The sequence below is a fragment of the Amblyomma americanum genome, chromosome 5, assembly GCF_052857255.1.
Source record: "Amblyomma americanum isolate KBUSLIRL-KWMA chromosome 5, ASM5285725v1, whole genome shotgun sequence".
Taxonomy (NCBI): domain Eukaryota; kingdom Metazoa; phylum Arthropoda; class Arachnida; order Ixodida; family Ixodidae; genus Amblyomma; species Amblyomma americanum.
The window spans coordinates 129,028,507-129,055,067 of NC_135501.1; the positions used below are offsets into that span (position 1 = coordinate 129,028,507).

The 26,561-nt window shown below is 47.2% G+C and overlaps 1 protein-coding gene and 1 long non-coding RNA gene across 3 annotated transcripts in view; both read left to right on the forward strand.

Annotated features, from left to right (window-relative positions):
- The first annotated feature begins 11,644 nt into the window (after positions 1-11,644).
- LOC144135013 (uncharacterized) lies at positions 11,645-19,385 on the forward strand. Its single transcript, XR_013315339.1, has 3 exons — positions 11,645-11,752; positions 14,804-14,839; positions 19,362-19,385. It is a non-coding gene; the product is annotated as an uncharacterized LOC144135013 (long non-coding RNA).
- A 6,777-nt stretch (positions 19,386-26,162) lies between these two features.
- The window catches only part of LOC144132685 (uncharacterized), a 114,025-nt gene continuing 113,626 nt past the window's right edge, over positions 26,163-26,561 (forward strand). For both annotated transcript variants that reach the window (XM_077665280.1, XM_077665279.1), the window contains exon 1: positions 26,163-26,272. In XM_077665280.1, coding sequence (XP_077521406.1) covers positions 26,185-26,272 — 88 coding nt within the window. In that variant the 5' untranslated portion in view covers positions 26,163-26,184. The remainder of the gene's footprint in view (positions 26,273-26,561) is intronic.

Genomic DNA, 26,561 nt, shown 5'->3' on the forward strand with positions numbered 1-26,561 from the left:
GAATGCATCACGCCAGTTGAGATGTCCGCAGAAATCCAACCAAGAGTGGGCGGGTCTTCGTTTGAGGAAGGTGACCCAGCCTGGATGCGAGATTTTCGAACAAGTCGCACATCGCAGTTCGTTCGTTCTTGTTGCGTCATGACAGACCGATATCAGTGTCTCCCAGGCCGAGTGCGACTTAGCAGTGATGATGATCATTGTAAAATTTCTGTGGCGCCGCAAATTTCAGAACGAGCAGATGCAAGGTGGAGGAAGAAGAAGGCTGAATTGTGTTAGGTGAGTACAGTTTAGCATTGATCTTTTTGGCGAATACAATCTGCCACAGATCTGTTTGCACCGCTGTTCAAAATTTCCTGATATAATCTCACCGACTGCCTTGCTAAGTGTAGCAACCTTTTCTTTTCTATCAATTATTGCGTTTTGACTAAACCATTAATATTTAATCACTCTCTTTAATAATATTCTTAAAGTTTTAAAATCAAAACACTCATCCCTTTTCTGTTCATGACGAAAAATTCACCGGTGTTGCGCTCCCACGTGCTTTTCCTTTTTGTTAACTGCGTCCCGGTGAATAGCCACCCGATTCTTCGCCGATCCCCCAGTGTGGGTATGTGCCATCTTTTGATAGGCTAACAACAACAACAATAACAAAAATCTGTGGTATGCTTGGGGCAGTTTTTCGAAAAAAATAGCATTTCGCGATGAAAATGTCAGCGATAACGGGGCGAAGACTCGTAAGTCAGTCCAGCACCTGCTGGAAATCTGCATGGACTGTTCTTCACTAAAACCACAGTCGAAAGTGCCTGTATGAAACAGATATAATTTGCATTAGGAGACCTTGTACCTACCACTGGTAATTCAGCATGTAAAGAGTGCAGAATAGGAAAAATGTTGTTCAGCCCTGAGCAAATGACTTGCTACTCGAGCACAATAGACATGTTAAGGCGAGCCGCGACTATACTTCGTTTAACTGTCGCCGCGCTATGCAGACATGAACAGCTGAACTATCCGGTTTCTCGGCAGATTATCCACGCACACAACATCAAATTGGAATTGCTGCTCTGAATAGCCACTTCGTCCGCAAGAAGTTCAAACGGTCTATTTGCTGCGATTGGTGTTTCCCACTGCTTAGGAGCAGTACCATATAAAACATCACAGTCATATATTGCCAAGAAAACTGCACACGGCATTTAGGGGATGAACTAAAGAATTGAGGGGCCCGATGTTAGACGCTGTAATATTATACCTCACACAACGACTTGAGAGACGCAAGAGAGAGGTTTGTTGTCCAGCTGCAGCGTTTATTTTAACCGGATGTTCGCAGTGGCGCTCCACGATTGGCTCAGCATCTTGAACGAGGGCAGAGGAAGGCACATTCTTGTCCTTTGGTAATGGGGTGATTCTTTGGCCAAAATCACTTACGAAGGCCCTGACGTCTACGTCAGCTAATACTCACGTTATCGGCCAGGTTGTCACATGTCCATAAGAGCACACAGCTGGGCTAGTTGGTGGCTGTGAACACAGATAGACATGGGGACATGTGACACTGATACAAGCGCGAATAAATGAGCACGAAGAAATAGCAACCATTACCAGCGCTTGCATTCAATATCCAAGTCCACCCGCCGCGGTGGCTCGGTGGTTATAGCGCTCGGCTACTTACCCGGAGTATTCGGGTTCGAACCCGACCGCGGCGGCCGCGTTTCGAGGGAGGCGAAACACAAAAAGGCGCCCGTGAGCTGTGCGATGTCAGGGCAAGTTAAAGATCTCCAGGTGGTCGAAATTGTTCCGGAGACCTCCGCTACGGCACCTCTTTCTACCTTTCTACCTTCACTCCCTCCTTTATCCCTTCCCTTACGGCGTGGTTCGGGTGTCCACTGAGATATGTGAGACTATTACTGCGCCATTTCTTTTCCTCAAAAACCAATTTCTAATTTTCATTTACAGCCGAGTCCAGCGTTCATCGCATCTGCTCGTCCTTCGTCGCAGTTTATGCTCGCTGGCAACTTGCCTCAGTGTGTCAGGCACGCTTAAATCTGACTGTTGGAGAATTATAGTTTTCGCTTCTTCTGCGGCCTGTTTTTCGGAGGTTATCAGTCGAAGGTGTCGTCTCTGACACCCAGATGTCGCAGACACGATTACTTGCGGACATACTTGAGCAGTTCGTATTGTTTGATTAATTTAACAACTTTTAGTTCCATCAGAAAAGACCTTCCTTCCCGCCTCCCGCACGCAGGCCTCGGAGACGGGGAGTGGAGCGTCCGCGGTTAAGCCCGATTCAGGCCCGTTTCACATGCATGCGATTTTCGGCTGCGACACTGCGAATTCTGTCGGTCTGCGACTGCGGAGGGCCGTCGGTCTAGTCGCAGACGGCTTGCGATCGAGTTCCGTCCGGTTGGTATTCAGTCGCAGCGTCGGTGTGTTCGCACTGCGACTGACCAATGGGGAGCGCCGAGACGGCGTGGGACGTGCGGTCACGTGGGAGCTGTTATCGCGGTGGAAGCAAAACTGTTTATTCTAATGAAAACATAAGGAATAATGCCTTGCATCTAAAAATACGCTGGTAATAAAATCATCAACACATTCTGCGTGATGTTTCTGTCGCGTTAAATAATGGGTTGCCTATGCAAACATTAAGCAACCTTGCCTCCGAATTAGTTTTGTCGGTGACGCATGTGAAAGCAGTGACCGAAAATCGCACTGCGGCTACACCGACTACACCGGATATTTTAGGTCCAGTTGCCGCATGTGAAACGGGCCTCACACAACGGTCCGTTCGCCCGCCGTCCGCGCATCACGTGTTCGTGCGCCACTAAAAACTGGCCTTCGGTCCGATGACGTCAAGCGGATGCGACGGACCAAAAGAGCAGACGACGCGCTGAGTGTGCCACTGTTGCCAGATTATTTTAAAGTATTTGGAAACGCTGGTTAAACTGGTTTTTCCTTCCGAGCCATGACTGCGATTGAATGGTGCAGGTGCGGCCCTTTGTCCGATTCCTCAATGGCCTGGGCCGTCTTGCTAGCCGAGTCGATAGCTTTGTCGCAGTGCAGCTTGTCAAAACACGCGCCAGCTCAACGCCACTCAGCGAAATGCGGCAGCCGAAATAATGACAAGAGCGGTGGTTGCCAGAGATAGCGCGTGCATCTTCGCGGGCCGCCGCTAATTCCCGCGAGGGGGCACTTGAACTTCCTTGGTTGTCCAATCCGCGGGCTGACAGCACGCCTCTCAATTTGGTGATGCACGAATACGTGATGCGCGGGCCGCGGGTGAACGGTCCATCGTATGAATAGGCCACAGCGGCTGGCTGTCCTTCCTTGACTGGTAGCGGCATCTTCCGCCAGATGGATGGTGGTGCGCTCGAGCTCAGGGTCCGGGCTTCTTAGCAGAGTTTCCCAAGCTTCTCTACTATCAATATTTTGCCCGCTCCGGCAGCATTTATGCACTCCCAATTTATGTGGTCCTATTGTTATGACGAGTCATTATTTTATCAGAACGCGTTAGGAGACAGCACTTCAGCGAAGTGAGTGTCGGCCGTGTGGGAATCACAACCGGAAGAACTATCAATTGGGGCCTGCTCTAGAAACTATTAAATGATGGGCGTTCTCCACTTCCTTCGATGCATGTTGCAGGCTGGCAATGGACGCGTCTGGAGAACCAGGCAAGGCATCCATCCATCTGGACGCGGTCGACGGAAGCAGCGATTCCATCTCATTCGACTCGACCGCGAAGCTTAGTGTGACTCGCTGCGACGATCGCAGAGACAAACGCGGCTGCGACGCCCCTGACGTCGACACGCACAGCCTGGACGGGGACGGCGCCTGGGCAATTTGGCATCGCAGCAGCAGGCCTCGCTTCACTCCCTGGTCCCGGGTTCACCAGCGCATGCTGGCCGCGGTCTTCCTTGTCGGCCTCCTCTTCGCCGTTACCGAGGGCGCCGCTTACCTTTTGGACGCCGACTACTCCGACGGACCCCGGCTCCGCGGCCCCCTCGAGACGGCTGCGCCCGCCACGAACGGGACTGAGAACGCTACTGCATCGAGACTAGAGTGCCTGTTGCGCCCGAAACTTCTCTCAGCTTGTACATGGAACTTAACGTTTGCAGTCGACGGTGATTAGGCTTGAGTATGGTGTGCTGTTTCCTGAGTATACGTGTTCGCATGGACAGGCATCAATCTGTACAATGTTAGTTTTATCGGCAGAAGAGCAGCAAAGAAATTTCGACGTAGGTACTCAAGCACCCGGTTAGCGTCATTAGTGACGTGTTCGACGTGCATATGCCATGATAGGTTACGTGAAATATGGACACCTAGGTATCTGTATGAGTTGACGGATTTAAGGGAAGTGTTGCGAAGAAAGTAAGTGCGCGTGTTGTCAGGGATGTTTGTGCGACGCGATACATGCATTGTTTTACATTTGTTATCATTTAGTCGCATGAACCATTTATCGCACCCTTTATGTTAAGATCTTCTTGAAGCTTAATAGAATCAGTGTGATCAGTTATTTTGCGATAAACGACGCAGTCATCGGCGGAAAGCCAGATAGATAAAGGGGAAATGCATTTAGGAAGGTCGTTAATGTAGATAAGGAAGAGAAGAGGTCCCAGTACCGATCCCTGTGGTACGCCCGATGTTACAGAAATTTTAGCAGATGAACAGTCGCTAGCAGAACCGTACCGAGTTCGATTTGACAGAAAGCTTTTAATCCAGTTTAGAACATTTGGATCAATGTTAAGCATGCTAAGTTTAAGAATAAGGAGATCATGTGAAACAGTATCGAAAGCTTTCGCAAAGTCCAAAAACACTCAATCTACATCGAAGCTCATGTCAGCATAGGTAAACAGGTCATTAGTAAAACATATAAGTTGTGTTTTGCATGAAAACGTCTTTCTAAAACCGTGTTGTTCAGCCGCAAAGAAGGAATTAGACTCAAGGAAATTGACGAGATGAGAATATATAACATGCTCCAAAAGTTTACATCGAATACTTGTGAGTGATATAGGGTGATAGTTTTCGGGGGAATGAGTGTTACCTGATTTAGGGACCTGAACAACCTTGCCAACCCTCCAATCGCTTGGGAGTAATGAGGAACCTAGGGACTGTGAAAAAAGCATCGAAAGCATAATTGCAGAATACGGTTGAGTAATTTTGAGCATTTTACAATTGATTGAATCTTCACCCGATGAAGAAGATATTTTCATGCTTTCAATCAACTTTGAAACGCCGGCCCAATCTATAGAAATAGGATTCACTGGCAAGTAAGAGCAATTAGGTACAGAGGGAAGAGCAGTGGCAGCACTTTTGAGGAAAACAGAACAAAATACATCATTGAAAACGGAGCAGCACTGTTTCGTAGGAATGGGGACATTGTCAGAACGGGCTAGTTTGATTACTTTGCTTTCTTTGCCAAAAACAATATTCCAGAATTTGCATGGATTAGATTGTAGAAGTGATGGAAGGATCGAAATTTTTTTTTTGCATTTTTGACTGCGATAGCGTATTCCGTGTTAATGTGATGATATGCAGCCCAGCGTTCAGGAAGGTTAGTTGCTTTGGCACGACTAAAAATACGTTTCTTTTTGTTGCGTAGGCGGCACAGGGTTCCAGTAAACCACGGTGAAGCAGAATGAGAAACTATCTTTCTTTTAGGCATATGGTGATCTATTAGTGCAAGCAGTTTGTGCTTGTACAATGACCAGTTCTCTTCAACGGTACGTTTGGAAAAGTTTAGTGTGTACTCAGTAAGGAATGATTCTTGTTCAGCTGTGATGGATGTGGTATCGGCGGCATTGTAGTCACATATAGTTTTGAACGACTTTCGTAGAACGAACTTTCTTCTTAATTGTGAAGTGGAGAAGAGAGTGGTGACTGATTCCTTTCATGTACGTCGGAGTAGAGACCAAATCAGGGGCTGTGGTAAAAAAAAAAAGTCTAAAGTATTTGAGGAGCTACTGGTAGTGCGTGTAGGCTCATGAATCAGCTGTGTTAGATTGAAGTCGGCGCAGATGTCTAAAAAATGGATGCATTCGGAGGATGGCTGCTTAAGAGAGGGAACACCGGATTTCCACACTATATTTGGAAAATTGAAATCACCTAGCAAGAATAAATGTGATTTTGGGAATCGAACAATTAATTGGTTAAGAACATCATAAAGATCAATGCAGAAAGTAGCTGGTGAGGATGGGGATCTATAACAAGCACAAAAGATAAGGTAGCCTGTTGTAAAAGCTCAATGAGTGCAAACTATTTCTAGCGGTGAATCAATGGGGATTGCGAAGGAATTGATAAGAGGGTTCACGGCAATGAGTACACCTCCGCCAGCACGGAGATCGCGATCGAATCTGTAAAAGTTATGTTTTTTCAGTCTCATATTTCACTATTTTTTTATTTTTGCTGAGAGCCACGTTTCAGTAAGGACAACTATATCAGCTGAGCATGCGTCGATATGGGATGACAGTGATGTGCGTTTGTTGACGATACTTCGAACATTCGAGAAAAGAAGCGATATGCTGTTTGTATGTCTTCGAGCATGAGATAGTTATGCTGAACCTGAATGTGGAGAGGGTGAAACCGGTGATGCGTTGACTGTTTTGGGTTCCATCGAGTTCCTAGCTGGTCCGATCTCGCATACTTCGTCTGTGGTTGCGCTATACACGTAGCATTTATTACCTATGATTAGTTTGTTATGTCGCAAAGAATAGGACTGACCGCTAGCCTTTCCAAAGTAATTCAGTTCTTTCCTCGATCAACGGGTAGCGTTGCAAAAATCTTCGCCGATTGAAACACCCTCCTCTTTAAACTTTGCTTTTCGGGAAAGTATGTAATCTCTCATTCTAGAAGAGGCAAACTTGGCAATAACAGCCCGTGACTTGCCGGCATTAAATGTTCCTAATCTATGAGCTCTATGAATTAAAACTTCCGAGGAATTCATGTTGAGACACTTGTAAAGAAAATTATGTATCTGGGCTTCTGATTGTACCCACGTCTCTGATAAGTTGTCTGAGATTCCATAGAAAATTAAGTTATCGCGTCTTGATTGGTCTTCCAGAACGTCTAGCCTTGACGCGAGCACAGCGTTTTCATTTGAAATTGCTTATTGGACTGCGCTAGTAATATCTGTTCCTGAAGGCGTACTTTCAAGGGACTCGACCGCGGCCTCCACGGCAGCCACTCTATTGGATAGGACGGAAACAGTTTCAGTAAGGGTTTCATGGTTGACCTTAAGTTCCGCTATGGCATTCATCATTTCATTATGACGCGCGTCAAACTTGGCCGACAAAGAAGCTATAGCGGCCATAACTTCACTGTGCTGATGATCAGCGTTTCCAGGACCTGGATTTAACTCCACGTCCCCGGAAAGCAATAGCAACATAGCAACAGATACACAATCGTTCAGAGTGGCAACCAGCACTTGTGGGCAAGGGAAGAGCAGCATACAGACATTGTTTGCACGTTTGCAAAGTAGCGATTCAGATTGACTAACCTGCACAAGAAAGCAGAAAGAAATTCTTAGCAGCAACCGCATGGTAGCTGCTCTCCCGTGCCCACTGGAAGCGCCTTGGAGGAACCAGTTGCTTAAATCTGGCCGCTGCAGTGCTGCCGCTGGCGGCAGTATTGATGTCCCACTAAACAGGGGCGTGAAGATGACGTCTTCGGTGGTGAGATAACGAAGGCTGTTGTTGGCTTTTGGGGGCGGTAGATGCAGCAGGAAATACGATGCCGATGTTGACGTGACGCACGTGTCAGACGGTGGAAGCCATGAGCCGAGAACAGCATACTGCACAAGAAAGCAGAAAGGAGTACTTAGTAGCAACCGCATGGTAGCTGTTCTCCCGTGCCCACTGGAAGCGCCTTGGAGGAACCAGTTGCTTAAATCTGGCCGCTGCAGTGCTGCCGCTGGCGGCAGTGTTTATGTCCCACTAGACAGGGGCATGAAGATGACGTCTTCGGTGATGGCATAACGAAGGCTGTTATTGGCGGTTGGGGGCGGTCGATGCAGCAGGAAATACGATGCCGATGTAGACGTGACACACGTGTCAGACGGTGAAAGCCATGAGCCGAGAACAGCAAACTGCACAAGAAAGCAGAAAGGAGTTCTTAGCAGCAACCGCATGGTAGCTGCTCTCCCGTGCCCACTCTGATGATGCGATGTCGGTTTGCTGCACAAACAACGAAACCATTCCCATATCTGAGGGCCCCCACAGCTCGACACAATGAAGTGGCATCCGCATGTCCGCGATGTCGAGATCAAGCTTCTGGGCAGGACTCATTTGCACTGATCTGTTGGATTGCTGGTATTCCTAAACCATTTTTGTCACAATAGCTTCCCGTGTGTTACATGACATAAAATGCAGCTGGGGCAAAATGGCAGTCCCGCATTTTCAAAACATGACAAGGCAAATTGCAATATTCACTTCATTTTCAAGTGTCCACCGATATAATCCCAAAGAATCCGGACATTTACGAGAAGTTGATTGTGGCCATCAGAAGGAATGAAGGAGGACTTTTTAATGCGTCAAAACCGACCGGAATATGCTCGCTCCACTTGGTCAAGAGCGACTTCGTCGTTAATGTTGAAAACAGTTACAGGCATTAGCTCCAAGGTGCGATGCCTTCAGCGCTTGCATTTAAACAGGCTAAGGCTGCAAGCAAACTATCAGCTAAAAGGACACCACTGGAGCAGTCGGGCGATAAGAGCCAAACTTTCCGGCTGGGCAGTCGGACGTCTCGTCGGGAAGACGAGTGCACCGTTGTAATCCAAGATTACCTATTTATGGATGCATTCAAAGAGTTCTCGATCAGTTTTCTTTACACGCTTCGGATATTGAACATCTTTAGTTGCCGCAAATACAGTTTCAGCATTTTGCTGGTGGGCGTTCCTTAAGAAAATAACACATGCTAATTACAGTTAGCCAGAAATTTGGACATGTTTCTACATTTTTAAGAACAGAAAACGGCGTAAAAAAAAAGAGACCTAAAAGCGGACGACGCGACGCGCCAGCTTCTGCGCTGTATTTCAGCATGAGCGATGCGTTTTCAAGGAGTCAATCAGCACGACAAATTACGTGCTCTTATGGCTGCTTTAACGATACACAGGTATTTACCCATTGAGCTGTAATCAATAAGCATGACATTTACAGAGGCGCCGACTTGTTAGCGACACACAGTAATTGCCTATTAAAGTATACAGCGTAAACCACGGCAGCCTGACCTGCTCTGGCAGATGTTTGTGTTCAGAGCAGCCACACTGGCGTATTGTTCTACGTGGAAGCGGTAATTACGATCGTAAGATACGCTCGGTGCACGACTTGCTCTCGCAAAACTACCGGACGCTCTGGTGCGAGAGCGGCGGAATCGCCGTCAGATGATTTTGCCATCCCGTAATGGGAGAAATGACCCACTGTGACATCGCTGCAAGCGCTACGTTGAAGAGTATAGTCTGTTTCTGCTAGACTGTAACGAAGTATAAGCGACACAGCAGCTGCTATTTGCAAGGAAAGAGACGATCTGATGCGGGCTATGTACACTGCGGCAAGACACGCTTGTGCTCGCTTGTCTCGCTGTCCTGCACAATGGCCGCGCTGCGCAGTGTTGCCAGAACTCGCTGAAGCTTTTTACAGCGCTGCTGGAATTTATGCAACTCGTCTATAAATGTTCCAGAAGCAGTTGGAGTCCTCGGCGCCTCCTCTTCCTTTCTATTTCTCGCGCAAAGAATTGAAGGCTGCTGATTGCCCATGAGTTGGCTTTTAACGGTAGCGACACCGAAAATAACCCAGTAATAGTACCTTGTGAGGAAGGTGCTGAGTAACCTGACTATGAATTGCAAACCAAGTTTTGTAAACCTATCCCCGCTTTACAGTTTCGGTTTTGCTTACCTTCTAGCGGCAGCGATCCCAAGCTGTCGTTCTTGTTGGCCAGGGTGTCTTGCATATTCAAAGAATAGTGACACTGACGCAATTAAGGTAGACATGAGCGCAATTTTGTGTGGAGGGATAAAATTTTCAAAATTATAACCAAGATAATCGCAGACTGGCGTTAGGACATATCTCCTGGCGTTTGCCCCAAAGGAGAGAAGAACCTAAATCGAAAGACGAAGCAATTTCCGCGAGGGCAATTTCCAGATAAGCTCTCCGCAAATAAACAAATCCCTTACAGGAGGAGGCAGTGGCCGTTGTTGTCCTCAAGAGGATAATGGCTCTTACCCACTGCGGGTGATTGGCCAAGACACAGGCGGCGACTGAGAGGTGCTCAAAACGTTAAAAATAATATTTAAAAAAAATAACAATGCAGATTTGATGGCTGGTTTGTTTTATGGAGGCTTAACGTCCCAAAGCGACTCACGCTATGCTTGCCGCCGTAGTGATGGGCTCCTGAAATCTGGACTTTCTGGGCATGTTAAGCGTGCACTGACATCGCACAGCACACGGGCCTCTAGAAGTTCGCCTCCATCGAAACTGGACCGCCGCGGCCGGATTTGCTGATTGAAACTGAAGAATCAAGCACTGTGAGATTGGTCACAGAAAATGATAAGGCTAACTGTGCCGTGTTTACGAAGCTTTGATGACTTTTGAGGTGAATTTTGAACACGAGCAGCCAGGAAATGAAATTAAGAAATATTTCAGCATGTCAGCCGTTTAATGTACAAAAGGAAGCCTTGTATGGCGGAGAGCACATTCCTGTTGCTGTGCCCAAGGGTGGAAACACCAAGAGACAGAACAATTCCAGCAGACAGATGTAGACGTAGCTGTCGCAACGGGTACTCTTGGACGCACCTCCGTAAGGAGGAGGAACGGCGGTAGGTCCACAAGAAATGATCTATTGTCTCGGGTTCTGCGGGTACAGTGGAGAGACCGCCATACCAGACCTATGTTGGTAGAAGTTTAAATGAGGCACGCGAGAAGATCGCTAGACATCGCAGCTTAACGCTTCCCCCACTTAGAACTAGCTCATTCTAAGGCTCATGTTTCTGCCCCTGAAAACTCCAGTTCATTCTGAACGCTTATATGCAAAGGTGGGCTCTTAGACTTTGCGCGTCCCGAAAATCATCTTCGATGGCAAGAGATATTCATAAAGATGAAGAAGAACCAGGTACACAAAAGCTAGAAATTGGAGGAAAAAGAAACAATTGAATAACTTCATCACTTTCAATGAGAAAGTGATGAAATGATTCATTCCTAAATTTTGTGACGGGCAGGATTACAAAATTCTTCTGTTTACATGAATGGCATCTGCGAAGCTAGCCGTGGTGATACCACATTTGGTACATGGGATAGAGAGAGAAAAGTTTATTTCATTTATTGGTCGGGTGGGCCCTCATTCCAGCCGCTTATTGGCTTTTGCCGCAGCTCTTGTCCAGTTTACCGAAGAAAGTAGGTCTTCCGACTGAGCTGGGCAGCGCCGCCTCCCAGTCCTCAGTTGTTTGGTTGTTTATTCTTTGTCTAGGTGCACTTTCTTAGCACGCTCATACGATATGGTATAAGCCAGGCACTTCACCGCAGACAGCGCAATGCGGGTCGTAAGAATTTGGAAGCATATAGCTGAATTTGACGGAACTTACCTAAGTATTGATATAAGTATTCCTCCTTGCTCCCTGTCTGCACGATGACGAAGAAGAGGGGTAGCAACGCCTCGAGCTTGCCCTGCTCCTCGTGACGCTCGTGCCCACGCTGGTACCCGGCCTCGCAAGGAGCGTCCCGCCCGCCACCGACAACTGCCGCCACAGCCGCCGCCTCCGCAGCCGCCTCCGCCGCCATGGGTGAGCAATTTACAGCGAGAAGCTGTTCAGCTTAAGCTTAGCGACTCACAGCCGAGAGATTGAGGGGTCGTCGAAGCTCTAGGCTGCCGCTGACGTCGGCGGCGCCGGTGAACCGAACAGCCAGCGCTGGCGGCCGGGCCGTGCTGTTGGAGAAGCTGTTCAGCTTAGGCTTAGCGACTCACAGCCGAGAGATTGAGGGGTCGTCGAAGCTCTAGGCTGCCGCTGACGTCGGCGGCGCCGGTGAACCGAACAGCCAGCGCTGGCGGCCGGGCCGTGCTGTTGGTCGGGCCTAGCCAAGCGCCGCGGCGTAGCTGGCCGATAAGTGCGCCTTGCGGTCGTCCGCGTCCCTTGGTCTTCTCCCTCTGTTGGCGCAGCTCGATTTTCGACGTTTAGTCGCGGTCACGCTGTCGTGTCGCGGAGCTCGCGTGACTTGTTCTGATCATCTCGCGACGGGCGCCGAGAGACTTGAAGTGTTCAATGGCGAGTGAAAATTGCGACTCGCTCCCCAGGCTTTCTCTACAGAACTCCACGGATTGGCTGAGGAGTTCTGCGACAGGATGTCGTGTCTCAAGAAATTGGTCAGCGAACGACTGCTCCAGACAGGTCTTTGGCGACTTGTTCGGTGGCCCCCGCCGCTACGAATCGGCTTAATTATGTCGCGCGAATCGCGCGCAATCCGCGACTCGCTGGTGCAAATGCGCCTTTAGCAGCGTGTCGATCGGAGGCTCCTGCTCACATGGTTTTTTGCTCTGTTCGGCGGCGTGATGCTCGGTAAAGAGTGCAAGGTGTACGAAGCGAGGGGGGGGCATGAAGATGTTGTTGCGCCTGGTTAGGTACCTCGGGTCGCTGTGTGTCTGCGTGATGCTCTGGTCGCCGAATTCAGTTATCTCCGCAGCAGCCTAGCGTTCCCTCCAGAAAACATCCTGACTATACCACACGAAAACAACCTAGCTGGAGGCCAGTTACACTACCAGTGAATGCTCTCACTGGCAGTTTTGCGCCACCGCAATGTCTTTCCTTTAGTTTGGCACATAGGTGTGCCTGAGCACCGCAGCGTAAAATTCCCTCCAAAATAGCATGAGGCATCCCAGCTGAAGCAAACACGCCGTAGTAAGGAATATGATGCGCACGGACGTCTCGCTTCTGTGAAATCCTCTTGTCAGTGACTAGTTCTGTAGTTGAGGCTCTACATTTCCTCTCCTTTTTTAGAGCGAAAGCTCAACTCTTTCCGTGCAAAGCTGAAGGTAACGTGGCTATGAAATTTGACCTTCAAACCAGCAGGAGCGGAGTATGGCCTCTGACGTCATGCCACGTGACTCTACAGAGCTGCGCGCGTTGATCCGACGGCGCTCGATCAACATGCAACTATCGAATCACGTGACTCGCTGCGCCTCGTCACAGCTCCGTATGCGGAGCCGACGGTACTTTCGCAACTGCCACGTGACACGCCGTTCGCTACATAGTATCTTGTGGCATGTGCTTACCTTTCTGTGCTCTTCTTAAACAGAGTAGTCTCTCTTCTTACTAGGTCCAGCCTAGTTAAGCCACAGCTAATTTTTTTTAAAGAGCAGATCCAAGAAAGACTTATCCGAGCAAAACGACATCGCCTTTGACGTTGCCGTAGTATTCCGAAAGGACTGTAAAGTTTATTGCCTCCTGGGTTAGCACACTTACGGTAGAATCTGTCAGGCCTCTCCGATATAAAAGGGTAAACCTGAAATCAAATCCGGTCAAATTGCAACAGGAAAGGCTGTTTTTCTGCTGTCCAGAAAAATCTTGGCCGCCTGGACACAGGAATTAGGGCCATGTCTGGTGATGAGTGTGTGCTTTCGATAATGTAGAATTAAACATGCCCGCTGGCTCACCGGAGCGAGAAAAAAGTCACTTTTCTGTTTACCCGCATTAACGAAATGATAGCGAAAGCTATATCTTACTCTTTCCCCGGCCCTGTGAAAAATAGTTACTAATATATAAGCACTACTTCGTTGTGTACAGAAAGTGTCCACAGAATGTGTAGACACTTACCCGAGGTTAGCCGCCGCAGTGGCTCAGTGGTTATGGCGCTCAGCTGCTGACCCGAAAGACGCGGGTTCGATCCCGGCTGCGGTGAGCGAATTTTGATGGAGGTGAAATTCTAGAGTCCCGTGTACTGTGCGACGTCAGTCCACGTTAAATAACCCCAGGTGGTCGAAATTTCCGGAGCCCTTCACTACGGCGTCCCTCAGAGCCTCAGTTGCTTTGGGACATTGAAGTCCCGTAATCTTATCCCCGCTTACCCTAGGTACTCGGTATTAACTAGAGTAAGCCCGGATAAGTATCCGCACTTTCTGTTGACGCTTTTTTTTATACAACTGAGTAGTGCTTACGTATTAGTAATTTTTTCGCTAGGATTGCTTAGCTAATGAACATTGAGGAATATAATAAGCATGCAAGACAGCAACCCACTAGTTCTTGCACGTTGGAAGGAAGTACGGAGCAATAGGAACAGCGTCACAGAAGGAACGGTATTGTCTGTGCCTGCATTATTCAAATTCACCCTCATATAGCCGGCACATCTTAAATACCTGTGTTGGAAACTAACACTGCTCTTGGAGCTCGCTGGTCGGTGCAGTGTTTTTCGGAAAAGAAATTCACCGCAATGATTGCCATCCTGTGGCTTATAAGCTTACTTGGTAGCGTACCCTGTAGCGGCGTACGCGCTTTACAGCTGATCCTAAAACATTGCCCTGCTGATGACGTAACGCCGATCGAGCCGTCTTTCAAAAAAAAAAATCTAATACATCGCCCACTTTATGACAGCCCGACAGACAAATTGTTATCAGGCTAGCCTACTCGGTGGATACGAAGCAGGCAGAGTAGTTAGTAGGTAGATGAGAACGTACTTGCGTGAGAGTTTAATAAACACCCGCCTTTAATTGTTATTTTTAACTCAAATTTCCTCCCTCAATATCTTAGTGTAGATAGTGCGTCTTGCTCATTATTATCCAAACTACTACAGGCGGCGAAGGGCCAAATGGTATCATTTCCCTTATCCTTTCTTTTCTCTTCCAGCTGACGCATCTCAAGCGCCGGAAGGAACAGCGGAACGTGAGTGCTCGCCCAGCAATAGCTTAACCAGGGACCTGTTAACTCGTACCTGGTTACAGAAAGTTCAGTGATGTCATAGTTACATGTAACATGTCAGCATGCCGCTAATAGAATGAATCTACCCTGACGACAGAAAAACAGGCACCGTCTGTCTTAAGACGGCGCCACAGTGTTTGTAGAACTTGTTTAATAGTTGTAGTAGCACTACCAGCACCTCTAGTAGTAGCTGCTTTCGGTAGCAATAGAAATAGCGGCAGTATCAGCAGCATCAGTTGTCGTGATTACCAGGAATTGGGGACAGTGCTCTAGTCGGCTTGTTCAGCCCTCATTTGACTAATGAAAAACTAAGCGCTGTATTTGTCTGACTAAAAAAAACCTGGGTAGCGTCAGTGGGGTCGGGGGAACCTCGTTCTCTACTTTGTGTGCGTTTCAGCGTCAGGCCACTCAGTTACGGCGCGACATAAACAAGCGTATGGATGCATAGGCTTGGAGCCCTGGCGCGAGAGATGCGGTAACTGTGTTGAGGGAATGTGAGTCCTGAAATTTTTCCTATTTGTTTCGACAAACATGGGATTAAATAATGAAGAGTCCAATCCGCGATATGTTTGCAGCCACTGTCAAAAAGTTGTTGAAGTCGTACATTCTTGAAAAATCGCGCTTTTGTCATACAAAAGGTCACTTATTTTATGTCGTTTCACATAGACCCATCATTCAAACATTGCATGCTTATGAAGTAAACGTTAGCCGAGGTGATAAGGCGCTTGTACCTTTAAGGGTGCGATGGGAGACGACCCAAATCCTATGGCAAAACCCAGTTCGCCATCTGCACAATTAGTTATAAAAAAATGAACGTCCGTTCCCCAATGAAGCCACGTAGCCCGCAAGGCCTAAGGGCTCTAACTAGCAGCTGCCCCCAATTCATAGCTGTTTGCTGGTAGTAGTAGTGCCCACAAAGCGATGGGCGTCCGGCCAATGCCAGGACAGAGTGTGCTAAGAGTGTAGCATGCAAGTGGTTATGTAAGGGATGCCAGTGTAAATAATCGATGAAAACATAATGAGCAGGAACGTAGTGTTTTCATGATGGAAAGGCAGCCCTTACCGACATGTGAAAGGTGACCTTTCGCATCGCGGCTGGTGGAGGAGTGTCATCCCACGTGTCCACGCAGGTGGCGGCAGTGAGCACAGCCCCTCCTTTCAGACGGCCACGTCGGAGCCATCACCGCTTAGCTGCTATGCCCGGAGCTCACTTCAACTGGGCTGCTAGTCTGGCGTAATGCTTACAGCGCGACGAGCTATGGTGGTGGCTTGGGAGGCTTCTGCTTGAGTCTAGGGCCCGCTCGCACATAACGCTGCCTGTGTGGAAAGCAAAGGCACAATAACTCTCTTGCTCGATGGGCACCTCAACCGCGCAGTGAGGAAAAGGATAAAAAGGGAAGCGAAAACAAAGAAAAACGGTCAAGTTAGCTTGTCTGTGGGCAGCAGATCTCCCTCGGGAAGCTGCAGCGTTAGCCTCAGCTGTCCAACACCTTCGTCTCGCTGGTCGCCTCCCAGAACATCTGGAAGTGTCTAAACGGGAGGTCCCGCTGCTTGGAAGACAGATGGTTTACCGCAATGTCGAAGTAGCTCCGTTCTGCTCGCAGTCTCTCATAGATCAACTGGATTGCTGCCACCTTTGCGACGTAGGATCTGCAATTTTCTCGCAGAGTGCGGCGGGCCTCGTCACGAACAGAGTATCGAGCTGATTGGCACGGACACTGCTGGATGCTGCTTGTTTGCCCTGGCGTCCCCTCGCTGGGGCGCGCAGTGACCCGCGGGTTTCGTGCCATGTGAGGGTAGATCTGAATTAGCGTATTCGGTGAGGCGTTCAGTCTGTCAAGGTCATGACACGACCTAAGGACTCCAGCAGTTGATGCAGCTAGGATTTGTGTCGGGCACTGTGCCGGCTAACTCAGTGTGGCCCTGCAAATTGTCGAGGCGGCTGCAGTAATGAAAACTGCAGGCGTGTTCGGACAGGCAGACGCACAGCGGGCCGCATCTAGAATCTCGCTACCGCTCTTGGAATACTGCTAGCTGCGACCTTTAGGAGCATACCCAGAAACTCTGGACAAAAGGAACTGCAAACCATTCAGGACCGCAATTTTTTCATATAATGGAAGATTTAACTGTAACAATCAACATATTTGCAGATCATCTGACGGCAGTCTTTAAATTTTCTTGCTATTAACGCCCTTGCTTTCGTTCTAAGCATTCCGCATTGGTTTCCTGTGGCAGTCTTAACTGTTCGATGCGACCGATTGGAACGCTTTAAAAGAAAGATTTCGCTACATATCAGAAGAATGGGTCATTGCCTTCAACGTTACCGTAACACTTTCCTTAAAAACCTAATCTTAGCATTTTTCCAATTATTAAAATTTTGGTCCGAAATTGCTGGACATGAATGACAACGCCATCGCGGAGGAAAAGACGCATAAATACAGTGTGTTTCACCTCAAATGTTCTGCAATTTATAAAAATAGGCTTTTTCAGCTAGAAAAGCATTTTTCGCCGTGGCATTGTGGCATTAACCCGCACAGAAATCGGCCAACATCTTCCACGGCATCTTCACCTGGCCCCCTATCATCTTCTCATCTGCCCTCAACTCTCAAATAATCCCTAATGACATCCAGGGTCAATTGCACATCAAACCTCAACCCAAAAATATGAACCCCGAGCTACACAGGGCAGATGCCAGGCCCGAGCTGAATATTACACCAAACACTACAGATGAAGACCCGACATCATCTACGGGGACGCGGCTTAACGCAACCTAGCAGGCTATCATACCGAAGACGCCACCTTGGAGGATGGCACCATCGGGGCCGCAGCCACCCTCCACGCCAATAACCTTTCGGAGGCTGAGGGCGCGGCCGTCGCCTTGGCGCTCATACACACTACACAAGAGCCCAACGTCGCTGAAATCTACACAGACTTCGAACCTGCGTACCATCACTATCAGCAAAGCATTATCACGGCAGCCGCCCGAAGCAATGTCGCGTCAGGATGCACGCTTACCCCAGTGGTAGCCCCCACGTGCGTTCCTGGGCATGCCTCGATCCTTGGTAATCAACGTGTTCATATGCAATTGCTCAAGAAATATCCCTCCGGGCCCTGGAAGATCGGGCACCCAAACCCACGCAGGAAACCTCGCGGGTTACACTCACATACCACCAAATGATCACTCAATACAGAAGCAATACTTCAACCTCCCAACTTCTCACCATAGACTAGATTCGAAATACAGTGTGGTCTGGCGGCAACTGCAGAGAAACTGCTACTTCTCACTTTACCTCCTTCATCGCTATCACCCTGCCTTGGTACTCGCACTCTGCTGAACACGTGGGGTGGCCAAGGTCACACTCATACACTACATGCGGGAGCGCCCCCAACCCATGCCAGTGGCCCCATACCCAGCCGATCCCATCCCCCTCCTCATTGTAGGACGCTCTGCGAGCTGCTCAACCAGCTGTCCAAACATGGCTAGTGGACAGAGCTGTCTGTGAAGCCCAGGTGCTTGCACTCTTTTACACTTTGAAGCCCACCGTTGATGTGATTTAGTTCCTGACTGAAATAGCTAACGGAAATAGGTGGAAAGTTGGCTATTCATATTTAGTTAACTATCTTAGTAGACCGCATGTTTAAGCTGCTTTCTGATGCGCTGCACCGCTATTTTTAAAATTACAGGTTATCTTGGGTTAGACACTTAGTAAATGTGTAGTCGACCAACCGAATACTGGACCAGCTCAGGTTCATAAGCATTATAAAAAAGAGGCTAAGATGGATTGATCTGAGTTGTCTTCGTTGCCAGTGCAAAGCCTTTCCGAGACTCATCGCCTCCAATCACGTGCAGCACTTTGGCTTCTAAGCCGTATAGCGGGGCACATGAAGCATCCGTGGAGGCCTAACTTTTGTATAGATGAGGGCTAGAGCTATTCTTACTTTCAAAAAATGCACATTTAAATTTGAATCCTGGCGCAGTGAAATGACCCCGAAAAACATCAACCGCACAAAGGGAAACCGCCTACCTGCATACGCGTAGGGACTTTGCTCTGCACCCCAGAAGTCTCCATTGACCGTCATCGCACAGTTCGGCAACGTGACTCGCAGCCTAAGCCCCTTCATCCCCCCTCCTCGCACCTTTCGCATCACCTCTTTCCTTCTTTGGGCCTCCTGGTACCTGCCATGATTACCTAAACACTCTAGCTACCATCCTCAGTCACCTCTAACGAAAATAGCCGAGCCGGCCTCGAAACGTTTGGTTTTAAGTTTAAAATGTTTGTGGTTGGAGCCAGGTCAGAGTTTAAGTTATCAAACGCAACCAGGCAGAGAATTTTCAGTTTTAAATATATTTGAAACGCCGATGACGCATAACGAACCACACAATATGGCTGAGCAGCAGGTTTCTTGGTCTCTGTGCTTTCTGCAAAGAATGTACCATAACAGTCCTGCAGCGAAACTGGAGTAAATTTGTTCATTTCTCTTTCAGAGCCGTTAGCGGCACCAAGCAGTAAGTCCACGTTCTCTCATTGCCAGATTTACATTCGCCGTACCAATGTCAATAGTTTTGGAGCCAATTATTCCCACGCACCGATGAAGAACAGATACATTTAAGCGTTTCTGCGTAACTGCAGCTCCGACTACTGTACAAGCTCGAGAACAGCGGCCTCATGAAGGCAGGCTTTAGGCAAAGATGCACTCTCAACTTACGCTGAAGACGCATGTTCATTCCTTAAGCTGCAATATGCACACTTACGGACAGGGCTCTAGCAACACATGGAAATACTGCGTGAGCGAATATCAATCAGAATATCAATAGTCATTCGTATGCTCACTCGAACGAATATCAATTGTCATTTTTCGTGCGCGCCGCTCACGACTGATTTAATGGCCTTCTTAACCGTCTGGCGCTTATCGGTGATCCTGCAAGCTTCGAGACTGCCATCGAAGAAGCTGTCTCATCATAACCATGTATACCGCAGGCCTGTCCCAATTTATCGCCGTACAGCCACCCACCCTTCATGTAAAGTCTCACGTCTGAACCTTTCAGGTATTATTAAATTAGATTAAATTAAACAATTTTCAGGTAAAAACTTTGCAAGATGTCCTGCCGAAACACCATTATAACCTGTGCAAAGGAGTTCAGCTGATTAAATTAAATGCATGGCAATTTTAAATTGATAACAGGAAGCATTTTGGAACCTATTAAAGTACTCCTTCCTGTTAGAGAATTATTTTGACTGAGGAGGGGCAATTTTCGTTCGTGAAACAGCGGACCCTGCAATACCGAAAGCGGGTTTCGGATGCCAAACATCTTAGTGACATGCTTTTGCTTGAAACACTGCGGGCCGGCATATCACATTTAGGCTAGTGTGGATTCTCGGCTTCCTTGTAGCCTGAATGCTATTAATTAAAAAGAAGACAATAAAACTAAAGCAAGAAATGTGCGGCGTCTCGGAAGTCGAAAAGATTTGCCGCTTTGTAGACACCTGTGCTAGGAAATTTGCATAAAAGCGCATACGTACTCTGTCCACGACGGTGTCATTTTGAGTGCCAAAGTTTATTACGCATGAGAGTACTGCATTTCATGAAAGCGCTATGTGCTCAGTGGACGCGTGGAGTTCTTCAGCATCCATTTAAATACTTCATGTCCCCTTGTGTCCAGTATAGAACTCTCCATGCTCATTTCTTTTTAGCGAACTGTCATTTAAGCGCATGTTCTGTTGTGGTCCGCGGATGTTCGTTCAAATGGCATTTTTTGTACAGGCTTTCCCTGGGTGCAGGGGAAAGAGATCGAAAAAGAAAAAAATAAGAACAGCCATATAAATGTGTTCTGGAAGGATGAGAGAAAGTTTGAGGATTAAATAGGGTTGTTCAAGTACCCTTCTACTCTCACACTCGCTATGCTCTCGATTCTTTTTGTTCCACTCTGCTCTATACCCTTCGTCGCCTGTTTCGCTGCTCGCAATTAAATTTCAAGCTGATGCGTTAGCTCCACATGCAAGTGCTGTTAAGATGCTAGTATCCATAACCAGCAATCCTGTTCAGCAGCATCCTTCGATGCGAAAGAGTTTAAGCACGCAATTTCTTTCGTATATTGTTAGATTTCGCTATAACAATCAATATATCACGAGATGTCCCATGGGCAGCCTGCAACTTTTTTCTGCTCAAGTTTTTGCTATCATAAAAACCCTCCCGATTGGTTTTCTAACAAACTGAACTGCTCGATGTGAGCGATGGAAAGACAAAAAGATTTTGAGAAGATCTAAAGGATGGACAATTTCGTATAATGTTTACATTACAGTACATCACATGTGTTCCGATATTCAAAACTGTTTCCCAGTAACGCTGGACATGTGTACATTTCTTGTCAGGGATGTCGACGTGATGCCGCTCACAACCTTAGTGGGCCAGCTATAGTGATTACTACGCGTTTATAGCGCAAGCTCCATGCTTCGTGGTACTGGATCGCAACCACTGCTTGCTGTCAGTGCACCCGGCTTCACAAGTTTTCAGGGCGATACGGATAGAGGTTACTTACGTGCAGCCTGGACGTTTAGCCTGAAAATAAGATGGGCGCTGCAGAGTTTCAGCCGTAAAGAAGCGGGCTACGGGGTATCATTTGATGGTAGGCACAGCGGCTTCCAAAATATTTACGTTTTTCGCAATTCACGTGCCCGCAAACCTTTGACGACGGCTGTACACGCGCCCTCTGTCAACTTTCAATAGTTAACTATCATCGTGTGCTGTTACTGTTACAATCCTCGATAGCTGAATATTACTGTAATGTTATTCACAATAAGGATTAGACCTTAATCATTCGCCACTATTCGTCCTCTGAGTTTCCTTGCAGAGCAGATATACTGCTAAGTCGCGCGCTTCTAAGGCGTTCTCTAGGAAGCCTTATACCTCTCTTTTCTCAAAGAAATCCACTGATTACCTCTGTTAACGGAACCCATTGAATACCTCTTTTAAACACGAAAGGAAGGCTGATTTATTCATTCGGGCTGACAGTATTGTAGTGGAAGTTCAGGCTTACAATAATAGGTAAGGTATGGGTTCCCTCGTATACGCTGCTTACGTATAACAGGCTGAAAGAAATCGTAATGCTTAAGGGGGGACCCTGCTCTTTAAAAAAGATATTAGTAAAGTCAGCCATGGAATTTGCAGAGACCATCTGTTTTTGTGTGCTGGTTCTAAATGTCATTTAATTTTATTTTATGTAAGACAACTCCGTAAACACTTGTGCAATATATTATACGATGTTCTGGAGAAACATTTTGCTTCAGGGAACTTGCAGAAGTGCGTGCAATTGATTTGTCTTGACATCAAAGAGTGCAATAAGGCAAAATTTTCATCCAGCCTATCATACAACTTGAGTTACAGGGTTTTCAAGTCGCCATTCTAGAAACAGGGATACCAACTTTTTTGGCCATTTCAAACCCCATAACTCAACTATGATCGGCAGGATGACAATTTTACAGTTATTGCGTTCCTTGATATCAAGACAAACCTGTGACTTGAATTTCAGCAAATTCCCTGCAGCGAAATTTCTTGAAAGCCCTCTCCAAAAAATGGCTCTGGCTTAACTGTGGTTAAGCATGGATACACAAGCGAAAGCTTCGCTCGCTTGGCATGCTGGATCCTCTAGTGAAGCAGCTCGCCGGGCGATATCCGCGGGGTGGTCAGCCGTCGCTTTCCGTTGACGGCTCAGTCTCCCCCACTGTCAGAGAAGACGGCCCGGCCTCGCTCTCATACATGGCCAAGCCCGCACTGACTAGGCCAGGGCGCCGCCAGGTGCACGGCGAGTCAAGTTTTCAAGCAGCACCCAGCTGCGGAGAGCGCACGCGCCGACGGCGTTGCCAAGGGTACGGTGCAGCTCCTGTCATATGAAGGTCAAACTGCAACCCACGGTGAAATCGGTGCTAGTAGGCCAGTGAAGCTTTCGCTTTAAAAATTTAACGACACATTGCACAAGTGACAAGCTGTTGTTTTACATCAAATTAAATGACATATTTAGAATGAGCTCACAAAAATACTTGTTCATCGCAAAGTACATGATCGTGACTTCAGTAATAATTTTTTTAAAGACCAGGGTTCCCCTTAACCAAAGTGCCACAAAGGGGAAGTTTTTATTCACGCCGGTGAAAGCAAATTCACTCGACTCTCAATTACAGCATGTGCTGACACATAAGTGGTAGTGACGTCACTCCCTTCAGCTAGTGTTCGAACTTTATTACCGGCCACGCATTTTTCGGGTGAAGCTTGTAATGCAGTCGCTTTAATAATGGATGAAAATGCCAGGCGCATTTAATGGCTGGTCTTTTGTCGTTTTTTCGTTCACTGCGGCCGCTTTGTAGTTACTGTGGACATCGTAAAACCCAGCAGCTGGTTCGAAATTCCGCCTACTTAGATGCGTGGACCGTTCTCGAGTGTTAACGGTAGTTTGCTCACACGCACACAAGCGAGAAGCAGCGGAAAGGAATGAACTTTCCTAAATTACTAATTCCTGGCCTGTTGTTACGCGTCACATTACTGCCATACCACTGCACGATTCCGAGCACATCTCTACAAGCAGGCGGGCGAGTTCACGGGCACAGGGAATCTTTAAAGCATATTTCAAGGCATTCGAGACAATGTTCTCGCGAAGTTACCGCGGTTCGATCACAACTCTAGTTTGTTCACTTGGCGCCGTTTGTTTGTTTTTATCATTTTGTATATTTGACCACATTTGTTTCATGGCCGCTGTTTCGTATCACTGCACTTAACCGCAAATAGCAGTGGAGTTATCGGAGCGAGTTATCCAAGAATCACATCTTGCTTTCGTTTTCAGCTGGGGCTGAGTAAGTACATTTCCTGAGCAAAGTTTTCGTCTTGAATAATCGATTCCTTCTGGCAATACCTTGGAAGTGCAGAAATACACGAGGAGAGGACACATTTGAGACAGACTAAAGTTTTTGGGAAAGCATACTAATAAAAGATAATAACCGTGGCAGAATATTGGGTAGAGAATAAAAGGGAATCAAGGTGTTTCAGTAAATGTTCGGCGTAACCAAGACAACACTAAAACTATTTTCTCCTCAGTACACCGGTCATGTGCAGCTGCGAACAATCAATACACACTGAAACGAGCCGGCATTGAACGTATCATATGTCTGGAAGGAAAGTGCTCAGAAAAAACTGAGCTTTACTTTTAGTCATTTCAGGGGGCGTCCCCTTTGACTGCATCTTAATAAAGCATTTCCTTCGGTTCGCGGCGGTACTTTCTTGCACATAATAAAAACCGTTATGGAATAAAATTTCACCCGCAATTACCTCTAAAAAACTTCAACATCTTGAGGATATATGCTTTTTAGTTGTTTTTAGGTCAGCATTAGATGCAACCTGTTTTTAACGTCATCACGAGAATAACCTTTAACTACGCATAACCAAACCTCAAGAGTACAACGTGATAGCATTAGAGATTCCTCCCGCTCAAGTACTCCTTGTATTTCAAAGATTCATGGATCACCGGGTGTCCTCACGCTATGGCGCGGTGGTGCAGCTGTTAAGAGATGCGCCACTGCCTAGTGCCTCCTAGACAGAAAATACCTCTGCTCTCCTCCTGTGACGCCGTGCACCTTGACGCAGATGACCACACCGCGGCATGAACTTAGAACACAAAGCTGAATAAGCGGCAGCCGCCGCCATCAAGGCGGCCATCCCTTCTTATCCCGGATACTGTCGCCTCTGCAGCCTTGTGCTCTGATTTCGTGTCATTGTATGTTCAACCGGGCAAGATATGCAACGTCGCAGTAGTAGTTCAGGGGTTTTTTTGTCTAAAAGGCACAGCAGCGCACCGGCAATGAACTGTATCATACACATCCTCTTGTGAGAGGCTTGTGAGAGCCAGGTCTCTCTTCCCGAGCTGCCTTAAGGCTCATTTTTGCGCAAAAACTTGTTCGGGAAACTATCCCACAGCCAACGAGCTGATGCGCGGTTTCCCTGTATAGGCAGATAGCCAATTGCATCGAATTTATTTGCGTTAATTTCATTGCCACCTGATTTATCGTGACACGGACCATTTATCTCTGCCGGACATTGCAGCTAGTTATCTGAAGAAAAACGATAGGCGTAACGTTGAGACCGGAAGCCGGGCAGAGTGCGTGAGGGAACAAACGCGGGTTGACGACATCCTAGTTGCCGGACAATACCATGTGGGGCGTTATTGCTTTGCGCATGTGCACCGGCGACCAGATATTCCCGTAATCGGTAGGGCCCTCTATTCTAAAAATCATTAATAATTTCTTTTAGGCAATAGAAGTCAAGGGTTATCGGTTTGCTCAGCTAAAGTACAAGTCGCAAACTGACCGATAAAAATAAGCACTTCAATCTATGAGGGATATGATGGTAGACTTACCAACGTCACCACTCTAGCATAAGCATAACCTGCCCGAATAAAACAATGTCTCCATATTTCGCTTGTTGCAATACATCCATTGTAATCGTTTGTATCTCCTCGGTCCTAATCGCCGTCCTCCAAAATACCCCCTCTGGCAACAAAGAACCTTAGTCCACAAAGCAAGGACTAATTACGGAAGACTTAAGTTAACAGATTCCAATTGTTCTCAAAACCCATGTCGTGTTTGAGCTCTCTAAGAATATATAAAAAACATTAAAATCAATGGTGACCTAAAATGATTACTTTTATTTTTGCAGCGAAGTATCTTTTGTTTTCGTGTCACGTTGATTGTGCGAGTTTTTGCTTGAGTGATTTAGCGCCATGCTTATAAATTTTATAGATTGGTTTGACTTTATAGTGCACTCTCTGTCTATAATGTAACATTTGTGCTGTACTACTGGCGTTTGGTGCAACTAATGTTTGCTAATATTTGAATATTTGGAATTTCTGTGCTGCGCCCCGATGTGCACAATTTTTTGGATACTGTGGCGTCGTTAGGCTAAACTTATTGCCTTTTGACACAGTTCGCTCTTTCATCTCTGAAATAAACCGCAACCTCAAACCGATTGGAATAAATAAGAACATATTCAAGAAGGTCGTAGAATCAACCATTAAACGATGAAATGAGAACAAGTATGTACTAATAATTCTTACCCTTTAGAGTGTCATGAAATGTATCAAAAACGCACATGGTGCGACCCTCTCAGCAACAGAGAAAACGGCTCTTTGCAACTGAGTCATTTCATCTTTGACCAACACTTAATTCTAGCCACCTTTTACCTAGCCACCGTACTCAAAGTGACTGCACTAAAATGCGGCGTGTCAACACTTCTGCGCTCTCAGGGCAGCAGGGGGTGAGGGTGGAGGCAACATGCCACTTATCATCATCGGCGTAGTGGTGTTTGTGGTTGTGGCCGGCGTCGGTGTCTTTCTGGCGACGTCAGGACCCAGCGACGAAGGTGAGTCCTATCCGCCTCACCAGGCCAAGCGAGCAAGCAAGCTTGAAGTTATTTTAACAGAGCTTTCGGAAGAAATTGAATATTTATGTCAGAAAGCGTGATGATCTGCCATTTGCTACGTTTAGGTGTGCTCTTCCTTTTTATCTACTCTCAGGAGGTATATAACTAAAGAACGGGCAATAAAATGGGGTTGTTAGCGTCGTGTCGCCACTCTCCTCTGTCTAGTGCAAGAGCTTTTTTTTCGCCTCAAGCGCCAAGTGTTGCTTCCGAGTAGCCAGAAAGTAATCCC